The sequence below is a fragment of the Crinia signifera genome, chromosome 5 (genome assembly GCF_055691185.1).
Source record: "Crinia signifera chromosome 5, ASM5569118v1, whole genome shotgun sequence".
Classification (NCBI taxonomy): domain Eukaryota; kingdom Metazoa; phylum Chordata; class Amphibia; order Anura; family Myobatrachidae; genus Crinia; species Crinia signifera.
In genome coordinates, this window is record NC_139221.1 from 101,569,505 (window position 1) to 101,582,782 (window position 13,278).

The 13,278-nt window shown below is 45.1% G+C and overlaps 1 protein-coding gene across 3 annotated transcripts in view; it reads left to right on the forward strand.

The window, feature by feature from the left end:
- Positions 1-9,738: 9,738 nt before the first annotated feature.
- ZNF236 (zinc finger protein 236) overlaps positions 9,739-13,278 on the forward strand; it is a 141,847-nt gene continuing 138,307 nt past the window's right edge. For all 3 annotated transcript variants that reach the window (XM_083187759.1, XM_083187761.1, XM_083187760.1), the window contains exon 1: positions 9,739-9,933. In XM_083187759.1, the coding sequence (XP_083043885.1) occupies positions 9,882-9,933 (52 nt within the window). In that variant the 5' untranslated portion in view covers positions 9,739-9,881. The remainder of the gene's footprint in view (positions 9,934-13,278) is intronic.

Sequence of the window (13,278 nt, forward strand, 5' to 3'; positions counted from 1 at the left end):
TGCGGCCGATTTTCTGACGATTTTTGGCCGATTTGATCTGCGATGCGATTTTGCGTCCGATTTTCGGCCATTTCCTGCTGATTTGCATGTTATTCCATCCTTGCACACCCCCAGGTACTATGCGATGGTATGCGATGTGATTTTCGGGAAAATGCCCCTGATTGTACAATTAAATATCGCATAGCAACACATGCCAGCAAGTGGCATGCGATGCGATTTGCAATGTTAAATGCACCCCCATTTTTAACGCCACCCCCACTATCAATGCCAACCCGAAGCGTGGCGAGCGCAGCGAGCCCGCGAGGGGCGGCGGTACGCGTCCTCCGACCTTTTCATACCCCCACTATCCACTTCGGCGTGGAGTTGATTTTAGATAGTGTGGCGAGCGCAGCGAGCCACCGAGCCCGAACCGTGGCGAGCGTAGCGAGCCCCGCGAGGGGACGCGGATTACTTTACATGTATTCCGCGTCCGCTCGCCACGCTTCGGGCTCGGTGCGCTCGCCACACTATCTAAAATCAACTCCACGCCGACGTGGATAGTGGGGGTATGAAAAGGTCGGAGGACGCGTACCGCCGCCCCTCGGGGGCTCGCTACGCTCGCCACGCTTCGGGTTGGCGTTGATAGTGGGGGTGGCGTTAACAATGAGGGTGCATTTAACATTGTAAGCACCCATCAGGGTGATTGTACAATTACAAATCGAATCGCTTCACATGCATCGCATGGCATGCATCACATGCCACTATATTGCATGCGATGCACTACGATGGAAATCGGGGGTGTGCAATGATGGAACAGCATGCAAATCGAGAAATCGGACGAAATCGGTCGAAAATCGGCCGCAAAATCGCATCCGATTTTTGCATGCGATTTGCGGCCGATTTCGTGGGCGCCGTCAAAATACACAAGTACCTAATAATCAGATAATACAGAGATCTTGGTTGCATATATATGCAGATATAGGGCTAAGCCCCCAGGCCGTACGTCAAGGCATCTCTGTCACTGGGGGTCCCTAATACACAGGCTGAGTACTCCAGGGCAGCACACAAATGAAAGTTAGTGGGGGTTAATAAGAAGCACATAAGTGCTTTGTAGGGAAGTGAAGGTGGGATTAAAATACAAAATATATACAATGTGATAGGAAAAAATAAGTGTTAATAAAGTGTTAGGGTGTGCTAACCTGGAGCAGACCAGCCCTACCAACACAGGGGGCACCACACTCCCAAACCCATCCCATTAGCAGTAACATATATGTCTGGGCTTAATAGCCCAGTGTAAGGCCACATGATAATGGCGTATAACATCTGAGAGCCAGCTTACCTGGAGATACCCCAGGCTTCTCCAATGGCACTCAGGTGTCAGCAATCCCTCCTAATGCTGACCCATCTATGCCTCTCTCAACTGCACAACACTTTTGTTGGTAAGATGCTCAATCAGAGGTCTGATCAGATGTTATACGCCATTATCATGTGGCGTTACACTGGGCTATTAAACCCAGACATATATGTTACTGCTAATGGGATGGGTTTGGGAGTGTGGTGCCCACTGTGTTGGTAGGGCTGGTCTGCTCCAGGTTAGCACACCCTAACACTTTATTAACACTTATTTTTTCCTATCACAATGTATATATTTTGTATTTTAATCACACCTTCACTTCCCTATATAGCACTTATGTGCTTCTTATTAACCCCCACTAATTTTCATTTGTGTGCTGCCCTGGAGTACTCAGCCTGTGTCGGCATGTTGGGGGCCCACACCCCAGACCCATACCCAGTATTAGGGACCAGTGACAGAGATGCCTTGACGTACGGCCTGGGGGCTTAGCCCTATATCTGCAGATATATGCAACCAAGATCTCTGTATTATCTGATTATTATGTAGATATCTCTCACTCAGTGTGCAATTGGGATACAAAATGTTGTTTTCCATTACACGGTATGTACCTGCTTCATGTAATTTTAATCAGCAGATGCTGGTGGTGCTTCCTATTTGCACCATTCTGTGAATAAGAAACATTGTAATGGAAAGAATTACACACAAAGCCGCTCTGTGCTATCGAGTCACTCCATGGGATATTGCAACTAGAAGGGCTGTTTATTGGGCAAGGTGGCTAGATGAGGAAACATCTGTATCATTCAATCTGCCGGAAGAATATTAAGTGCTAAACGAACTCATGATTCAGTTGTGGATCAATCTGCATAGTTCATAATAAGGAGAAATGGAACATCCTAGTTATACATTCCAAAATATCACGTCTATGATCCCCTCATAAATTAGACTACACACTGCAATAATGCAATTGTATATCTAATTAATAAGAATCTAGCCAAATTGGATATGACATAACAGGACTGACGTCAGCTCACACAGCAATATCTTGCTTTTTGCAAATACGTTCACAGACAATATACAGATGAAAAACTTTCTCTTGTCAGGATCATGCTATTAACAAAAGGATATCCATCTGGACCAACATAGAATTTCCTTTTATTAGTTTGCATGTAATTATCACTACCATTGGAGTAAGTAGTGTGTCAGATTCAATGGATAGATTTTAAAATCAGATTGGACACCATTCTTACAAGGCATGATATCAATAGTAATAAAGCAAATTACACACTTAGGGAGATTGATTCAGGGAATTAATCTTCTTGCCATAAACAGGTCAGGAAGGAATTTTCCCTGCCATAAGGTTAAAGTGGCAGATGGTTTGTTCTGTCTTCTTCTGCATAACACATTTTGAGTTTACAAATGGTTAAACTTCAAAACAATGTTAGTTATTTTAAATGAAAGAAATGAGGATGAGATAGAAGTGTTGGTGAGGTGGATCAACACATTATATTCTAGAATATATAATGAGCAGCTTCCCCATGTCTTGAAACGCAGTTCATTTTTAAAATGTATTTAATGGTTTGAAATGGGGATACTTGGAGACATGTACAGTAGCACTTTTTAGACCTCTAAATATTCGTAAAAGATACACAATGTAGATTTGCAAAATAAACTTTTGGCACATGAAAATTGAATCAGCTACATTGATGTGATGTATAAGTTTTTTGAATAAAGTTATTTTTATTAGGCTATAAAAGCCGTCACAGAGTAATGCACCATGACATGAATATAGTACAAATAAACACTACAGATATATGAACAGACAAGCGAAACATGTATATTTTGGTACTGTTACTACTATGTCACGAATGTGGAAAGACAAATAAAATATATACCAAAAGCATTCTATGGAGTCTGCACTCTGTTAATGCAATATAACACAAATCATTTTAAATTTTTTTGAACTTTAAACATAATAAGGGAGAGAGGAAAAAAAAGGGAGGGGAGACAAAAGAAGGTAGTACACATGCATTTAGCAACCCATATTACCGTATGCTTTAGTGGGGTGTTAGACAGTGAGAGATGCGTGTAGTTATTGGCAGTCATCCTGCTTACATTACTAAGAGTAGCCGCCACTGGTACATGAGTATCCAACATTAATGCATGAGGCAGTATGGGGAATCTAACCAACTAGCCCAGAGCTTCCCAAATTTAGGTAGAGAGTCACGAAACATATACACATATCGCTCATGTTGCACTGACGTATTTACCAATGACTTCCATTCAGCCAAAGATGGGCCCAATTGAGCCACACAGGTGCAGGCTATGCAAACTTTGGCTAATGAACAGAGATTTAAAACATACTGAGTGTCCAATCTGTTGAGAGGAGAGTCTTCCTGACGCCTAGTATACAAAATTTAGGAGTTAAGGCCTGCTCGGGAATCCCGGTTGCCGCAATAATGGATTTAACCAGCACCCAAAAGGAGGAAACCAAGGTGCAGTCCAAATAAGATGCCTGCCTGTACTGTCACTGTTTAACTGTACCTACCTGGCTGTTGCACAGCAATCCAAAACAAATTCCTAGTATGCGCAAGTATAGCTGGCCAATAAAGATGATTCTGATTACCCCAAAAGATTTATTTTCCGTTTTATATTGTTACCATGCCTAGTACATAATTATATATATATACATCCAAGGAGCCTGTTTGGTGTTTTATTTCAAGTGCCACCGTCTACTGCTATGTTGATTGGGGTAGTAAGCTCTGCCACCTATTCTTTGGAGGGCACCGATTCTTGATCAGTGGAGTGCCGCCTAAACAAGTGTATATATATAGTTTAGGCAGCACTCTATAGTTTATGTGATTGTGTGCCCCTGTGGCTACTTCTACGTAGGACAGACCACCAGGTCCTTTTGTGAAAGGATGGCGTTGCACATCTAGGCCATAGACCTATCCCTAGCTGGTAGGTCTGTGGACCAACCTGTGGTGCGCCACTTTAAGGCTATGGGACATACATTGTCCTCACTGAAGTATTTTATCATTGATTACATTGCTGCCTCTCTAAGAGGTGGTGATAGGGCTAAATGGTTGTTATTAGCTGAAGCCAGATGGATTTCAGATTGAACATGATGATCAACTGGAATACTGTCGTTTAACCTTATTTATGCATATTATAAATATACTTATATATTTGGTCCATTCATGTTCTATTGACAGTGTAGTGTTTTTCTTTTAATATGCTGTATTTTATGTAATTATCATGTTTTTCCTCATAGGTCACCTGTGGACCAGTGTCACTGAGATGGTAGTTGGCAGGCGGCTCCTGAGCGCAGAGATGGAACGCAAGCGTCTGCTGTTGCTATGCAACGCTGACGTTGCTCTCTGCCGGAAGCGGGAGGCTGGACATCCGTCTTCTGGTCCAGGCGGCGTGGGCGCATGCAGTGCTGACAGTGTGGGGAGTGGCATCTATAGTGAGTATATATATATTTGTGGTGTGGGTTATTGCATATGTGTTGTACTTTTTGATGTCCTGAAGAAGGGGGTCAAACCCTGAAAGCTTGACAAAATATATTTCACTTTTGAAGACGCTGTGTATTGCCTCTTGAGCAGTGTTCCCTCTAAGCTGTGCGCGTGCGCACACAACTCGACGAGTGTGCGCATAGACATTACAACAGAGCGCACAAAGCAGCAGTGGTCCCTTTTTGCAGTTGTGGACTCAATTAATGTGTGTTTCACCCATTAACTACAGTACTTTGGCCCTTATTCTGATCGGTGCGGATATTCCCGAATTCTTAAGGTGCGGTCCGCACGCCAGTCAGTGCGGCCGCGTGCGGCCATCGTCCGTAGAAACGCCCACGTGTCCTCCGCATTCGGACGGACTCACTCTTTAAGAACAGGGCGTGTTTACGGACGACATACAAACCATGCGTGTGCGGGGGAAACACTCAGATTCTGCACGGTATTACAGAGTATGCACGGTGATACCGCATCCGAATGGATGGCAAGCGGTGCATCCGCACGGAAGCGGTGTATTTACGCAAAACTACCCACTATTATGTCTATTCTGCAATACATCACATGACCCACTTATTCAATTACCTATCCTCCTAAAAAAAAGGTTTATTTGGAATTGGAATCAATTACATGCCAATATATCCTTACAACCATGCCTAACACATGCATTGCACACATTAACCCTTACAGCAATTGAAGTGCAATGGTTTGTATTTGTCCCTGTGTAAAATATTATAAACAATCTACACATATACTGTTTAATGTGCAAAGAAAACCAACAACTTCGAACTTGCATAAAATATTTATTTTGTATTATAATTTATTTCGGTACATTCCTGGCATGGTTTTTGGTATTTTGTATTTTTTTTTATTGCTTCACAGTGTCATTGTCTGTGAAATGTATTTAAATAAATTTCTTTAGTTAACCAAAATTGTGTGGTTTAATTAGTACATGTAGAATACACATGTGTATTGATAGTATTAATATTCAGTGATGTCCATTCTTAGCAGTTTAAAAGTGTGTGACAAGTACAGCATATGTGTGTGTTTAGTAAAGGTTCCTTGAAGCAGCAATGGTTTCAATTAAAGCACTGACAAGCGTGCCATTAGTGAGTAATGAGTAAAGGAGTCGATTGTATTGGGTTCAGGTGTTAATGCTTGTAGTCATTAGGCGTTCCGTTCGCCTACCGCAGGACCGAGTGGTTTCCGCAAAGCAATACTTGCTTATGGACACCGCACATTTCTATCGGTTTTGTTCGCGTGCATTCGGAGTGCTATCCGAATGCACGCCCCCCCAACATAAGTGTACTCCCCCGTGTCCGCCCATGTTTCCTCCCAGTTTTGCCCACTTTGAAACTACGCCCATGTGTCATTCCGCATGACGCCCATAATACGCCCATATTTCCAGACTGATTGCGGTGCACAGTTTTGTACGGGATTTGCACGAACAGGTACGGAGTCAATGCGTGGCACATGCGCGTTGCGTTCTCCACGCATGCGCAGACGCCGTAAAGACGCTATCCGAAAGTATGCGGAAAAGTACGCATCAATCAGAATAAGGGCCATTGTGTGCTGTGTTTTGAATGATTAAATGTTTAATATCATTTTGAAGTAAAGTTAACACAAATGCTGAATGTCATTTTCCAGTTATATATAAGTGACGCACAAAAATTTTAATTTCCTTCCAAAGTTGCACAGCCAAAATCTTTTGCCGCACACAGCCTTCGTAAAATTAGAGGTAACATTGCTCTTGAGTGCCATTACCTCTTGGATTTGTATATGGTGTAATGGTTAGCATTACTGCCTCACAGCGCTGCGGTCATGGGTTCAATTCCCACCATGGCTCTAACTGTGCGGAGTTTGTATATTCTCCCCGTACTTGCGTGGGTTTACTCCGGGTACTCCGTTTCCTCCCACATTCCAAAAAATATACTGGTAGGCTAATTGGCTCACAACAAAAATTGGTACTTGTGTGGTTTCACGGCACCCGATATATCGGATGCGATTTTTTACCTGTTCATAACCTCACTATCCACTACGCATGGAGTTGATTTTCTTTAGCCGCCGAAGCGTGGCAAGCCCCGCGAGGGGACACGGATTACTACGCTCGCCACAATATATAAAACCAACTCCATGCGTAGTGGATAGTGGGGTTATGAACAGGTAATAAAATGGCAACGATATATCGGGCGCCGTGAAACTACACAAGTACCCAAAAATTAACCCTAGAATGTCTGTGTGTGTGTTTGTACATGTTGTAGGGAACATAGATTGTAAGCTCCACTGGGGCAGGGACTGATGTAAATGTTCAACTATACTCTGTAAAGCGTTGCAGAATATGCAGAATATGTGTGTGCTATATAAAAAACGGTTAATAAATAAAAAATAAATATATACAGTATATTTTAAATGTGTTTATTTTTATAAGGTTATATAGATTTACTTTTACCAAATAACTGTAGCTGTATCCCCAAGATGTTCCCATCTTCCATTGTGAAAATCTATAATTATAGAAGCTGAATTTATTTATTGTGTACACACACCTATACCACTTTTACACCAAAACTGCCGGGTCGCACCCAGCTTTATGGACCTGGATGCGACCCGGCAGTTGTTCCCTTTTACACCTGCTTCCCCGGCATTATGCTGGGTGGGCAATGCCGGTGAAGTCGTGCCCTCAGTCGGCACTTGGAGACGACAAGATGGGGGCAAGCCCAGCACCCAGGTAAGCTGCTGGGCTGCCCCCAGCCTCCATCCATGAGGTGAATGGATGCCGCCCACAGTCATCCACTCACCTCTGCATAGTACTGCAGCAGAGGCTGTACACAGCCCCTGCCCAACCTCCGGACTGACCTCAGGGTGCTGCGGTCCGGAAGTTGGGGCTCCCTGATTGGTGGAAATGGGTCCCTGGGTCGGATGACCCGGGTTACCCATTTATATTGCCCCTGACTCTGGGGAAGCCCCGTGTCCAACCCTGAACATTTGCCGGGTTGGACACCGGGTAACAGGACCCAAGTTATTCTTTTTTTTACCCCTTTTACACCAAGCCCCGGCCCGGACTAGAGCGGCATTAACCCAGGTTGCGGCTCTGGTGTAAAAGGGGTACAAGTAACATGTTACATGAATGGTGATTGCATTACAAAATGTAAGTGTAATCCAATTATCAAGGGTAATGTACATAAAGTTCCATTGGATAGACAGCAACTAGGTCAACATCACACGGCCGACATGCCTCAAGGTCAACATGGTGTTTTTCATCTTTTTTTGTCCTGAATTTCGACACAGTCGACATGGACAGTCAACATAGAACTGCATCCCCTTGCATGGCTCGCCACACCATTCTATTCTTCAACCACGCTCTTGTGGAAATTTTTGCAGATAGTGCAGATCAAAAGATTAATTTTTTTATATAGAAAATTCAATGGTAGAATACAGAAGTGAAGACACAGCATGAAAGAAGAAAAAAACATTTACATTTGCTAAATATCAGAGTAATGCTGCATACACACTGTTCAATTCGGGGTCACTTCCTATTCGATTTGGACTATATGGCACATCGCACATATAGGGATGCCATCAGTGCAGATGACATCGATGGTGATTCTGCACCCAGCCTTCGATTGTGGCAACTATTTGATGGATACCCATCGATAGTTTTAGCTATCGATGGTCATCCATTATATGTTACTGAATGACCCGTGGGCCAATCAGAACTCGTGGGCGGGACTTCCGGGTGTCGGAGCTATGCTCCGTGACCCAGGCACCTTGAGAAAAAAGAAACATCGTTTCTCTTTTGCCATTGATGTAGGGAAACTATCTGGTACTCCCACATCGATGGCAAAAGTATTCGACATCAGCCACAAACCATCGATGATTTTAAATCATCAATGGCCATCCCTGCGCACATATACAGCTGCACGATGCGTGGACTGGCATCGAAAGCAGAAATAGACTGTGCAACTGCTCTTAACCCCCCCCCCCCCTACCATGGCCTTGCTGCCACCACTACGCACCGTGTGTACACAACCTTAAGAAAGTGAAGTATGTATTGCCCACAGCACTTAAAGCTGGGTACATGCCTAAAGATATGGCTGTCCAAACTTGTTGGTTAGAACAGTAATCGGTACTTGTGTAGTTTCATGGAGCCGTGCGTCTGAGTCCCCTTGCGGGGCTCGCTTCGCTCGCCCACACTGCGGGCTCGGTGGCTCGCTACGCTATTTAAAATCAACTCCATGCCAACATGGATAGTGGAGGTATGAACTATCCATGTGGGCATGGAGTTAAGTTACTTTTTTGGATATATTTCGTGGCGAGCGTACACTCGGAAGTAGCACGGCGCCATGAAACTACACAAAGTACCCAGAGATCTGGTAATGTATGACAATCAGCCATGCAAATGACAATCAGCCATTTACTCCTCTTTTTTTGTCTCTTTTCTGAGCACATGGACTACTGTTGTCACACATTCCAGATTTCGAATCCTTTCCACCCAACCAGATTGGACAGACATTTGTGTACCCATAGCGAGGAGGTGGAGCCTGGTAACGTCCCACGCTGGGAGCCTGGGACCATCCTACCAGTAGTTACCATGGCAGATAACTACAAAACTCTACAACAATGGCTCGCCAGTGGCTAATAAACTAAAAGTCCCACCATCAAAACACAGGGACTAATATGTAACTCGCCAATACCTATAGAAGCCCACACCAGATACACAGCGCCGCTATCCACACTGCCAGCACCCAGGCTATCCCTCCCCGACTTTCCGACGACTGCCTCTCAATCACTGCTGCCGGCTGCGTCTACCAACACCGATACACGGGGACAGCCAGGGCCGCGCGATGATGCGCTACCGCTGCAGAAGCAAGCGAATACAGCTCCGTGACGTCATCACCAGAGACCCCTCCCCACTCCGCTTCCTCCGCCGCGGACGCGTCCTCTTCCTTCTCCTCCCTCCTCTGCTGCTGCTTCCGCCGCCGCTTGTGGGAAAAAAGAGGAAGAGGCGACATTAGCCTGAAAGGAAAAATAATCCGATACAAATGCCGCGGGGCCGGCCCCCGAAATCACGGGCTGCGGACGGACTGCGAGCAGGTACAAAAAAAACCTTCCTTTAGATAGATCATGACCGATGCCAAGTGCGAGTAACCGGAGCCCACTGTACGCCGTGTTAGTGCTGTGTGTAGCAGCGTATATAGTCCCCGGATATGGTGGGAAGGCCGCACTGTGCTGTGAGGCGTCGTTTGCCGGAGACAGGGCGGAATGATACGGGAGGGGCCGCAGCACCCGGACTAGAGGCGGATGATAGGAGCGGGGAGAGAGTGGGGCTCGGGGAAGTAGCAGATAGCTCGTAGAGGAGAACTGGTTGTGACAGCGTTACAGGGCGATGTGTGCGGGGCGCTACTTGCTACTGCGCGTACTGGCGTCGGGAGGGGTATCATGTTCTGCAGCACAACATGCCTGTGCCCGGCACACGCATGGGGTGAATAGATATATACGGTGTGTTCTGCAATTTGATCTAGAGCACAGGTTCTCGAACTCGGTCCTCAGGACCCCACACAGTGCATGTTTTGCAGGTCTCCTCAAAGAATCACAGGTGAAATAATTAGCTCCACCTGTGGACCTTTTCAAAAGTGTCAGTGAGTAATGAATGCACTTGTGCACCTGCCAGGTGACCTGGAAACCATGATCTGATTGGGGTCTTGAGGACAGCATTTGAGAACCTCTGATCTAGAGAATAACGGGCTTTGGGTTTATATGTGTAATACATGTATATACAGCCTGTGTGTGCTGTATATATGCTTCTGATGTACCAACTACTGTATGCACATTCCCGCAAAAGTGGAAGAAATAATATGGTGAGATGAGTGAACACTACAGTAGAGTAGTGGCTTTCAAACTCAGTCCCCATCACACCATGCCAGTCATGGTTTCCAGATTACCGGGCAGGTGCACAGGGATTTTACCATCTGTCACATTGCAAATATCCACTGGTGACCTGGAAGAAGCATACAGGGAGTCGTTCTGTTTTCTAATACCTGGCCTGGCACAGAGTTACTGCGTTAGCTTTGGTTTTGGGGTGCAACAATTTTTTATTTTTTGGAAACATTCTCCATTAAAAGTTTGCATAAATAATGATGATCCGTACAGTGCTTTAACTACTTGTTTGGTGTGATTGGACCAGAAGCGACCACACCAGGCTGTACTTTATATATCTGATGCAAACGGCTCCTCCCCCCGAGTGTCCCAATCACTGCTGGCCACAGTAATGGGGCAGCCTGGTACCCCCTCAACTGTATCATTTTTTTTTATTTTGTATATATAAATATAATCTCTTTATTTTTTTCAAAACAGTCAGAGTTACATAAAGATGATACTGAACATAACTATGCATCACCAAGCTGTATATAATAAAACATTTAAAAAAAAAACAATTTGGTGGGCGTGGCCTCATGACACGCCTCCTTTCCATAACTTTGAGCTCATGCCCAATCCACCTCTACATCAGAAAATACCTAAACCTTCATATAACATTATTTGGTACTCTTTACCTAGCACGGCACCCGCGATTACAATCGCGGGCGTCGGGGGTAAAAAATCGCGGGTAAATCAAAAACGGGTGCGACGCGATGCCCGCGATTTTCCCATAGGGATCAATGTTAAAAGTCAGATTGGTCGCGATTTTAGCGTTAATTGGCTCAATGCCCGCGATTTTTACATAGGAAACAATGTTAAATGGGCCACAGAGCCCTAATAGTCCCCCTGAAGTGTGAAATGGCCCCCACAATTTTTAACGCCACCCCACGATCAACCTGAACCCGAAGCGTGGCGAGCGCAGCGAGCCCGCGAGGGGCGGCGGTACGCGTCCTCCGACCTTTTCATACCCCCACTATCCACGTCGGCGTGGAGTTGAGAATAGAATAGTGTGGCGAGCGCAGCGAGCCACCGAGCCCGAAGCGTGGCGAGCGGACGCGGATACCTTCACAGTTATACGCGTCCCCTCACGGGCTTCACAGGTGTCCGTGGCGACGCGGACACCTGTGAAGCCCGCGAGGGGACGCGTTTACCTGTGAAGGTATCCGCGTCCCCTCGCGGGGCTCGCTGCGTTCGCCACGCTTCGGGCTCGGTGGCTCGCTGCGCTCGCCACACTATTCTATTCTCAACTCCACGCCGACGTGGATAGTGGGGGTATGAAAAGGTCGGAGGACGCGTACCGCCGCCCCTCGCGGGCTCGCTGCGCTCGCCACGCTTCGGGTTCACGTTGATCGTGGGGTGGCGTTAAAAATTGTGGGGGCCATTTCACACTTCAGGGGGACTATTAGGGCTCTGTGGCCCATTTAACATTGATTCCTATGTAAAAATCGCGACCAATCTGATTTTTAACATTGGTCCCTATGGGAAATCGCGGGCATCGCATCGCACCCGTTTTTTAGTGCATGCGATGGTCGCGATGGGCGCCGTGCTAGGTAAAGAGTACCCATTATTTCTGTGATAACAGTTCTGTATTGTAATTCTGGTAACATTGCTATCACCACCAGTAGCTTATACACCAGGCTAGTTCTATATAAAGGACGCTACAGGCAACATACATGTGGTATGATATTACCACCACACATTCAGTGCGGTATCTAGACATTTAGGTACCCTATGCCAGTAAGAAATTTGGCGCCCCCATAGCAAATAAAGGCACAGTGAGTGCCGAAGGCGCGCATCAAAAATTGGGGGAATCACTTTATAGGGAAGGGGTGTGGCCACATAATACTAATAGCACCGTAATGCCCCTTACATATTAAGCCGCACACTGTAATGCCCCTTACACATTATTCATCACACCGTAATGCCCCTTACATTCTACACCCCAAATAAAAATAAAAGAAAACATAGAAGTGATCTGTTGTAGAATAAAGCAAAAAGAGACTCTCTTTACTCAAGACCAGGTAAACGTCTATGGTATGTGGTGTACTATGGATCCCATACTGAATGGAAATTTGACATGTGGTAGATCCTTGATATATTCCATGGATGCCAAATACCATATTTTATTAATTAAAGTAGAAATCAAAGTCGTATTGTGTAGCAAGCAAATTTTTTTTATTACTACGATTACTATAAATGTGTCAATTCATTTTTTTTTGCGGTTTGAACAGTGAATGAAGGGGTTTGCTAAGAAGTACATGACATTAGTCTTTGGATAGTGAAATACCTAACACATTAGATAATGTGTTATTATCCCATTGTGTTATTAATGATCATATTATACCAATATTTAGAAATTATAAGGCATTCCCAACAAATATGCAAATATGTCCCTTTCTGGCCATAGTTTCACAGCAAAGATCTGAGGATCCTGTGAAAATGTAGTATATTTGTTCATATTACGGTGAGGGCAGTAAAACTGTGGAACTCTAAAGCTGTGTACACACGGTACACTTATCGCTG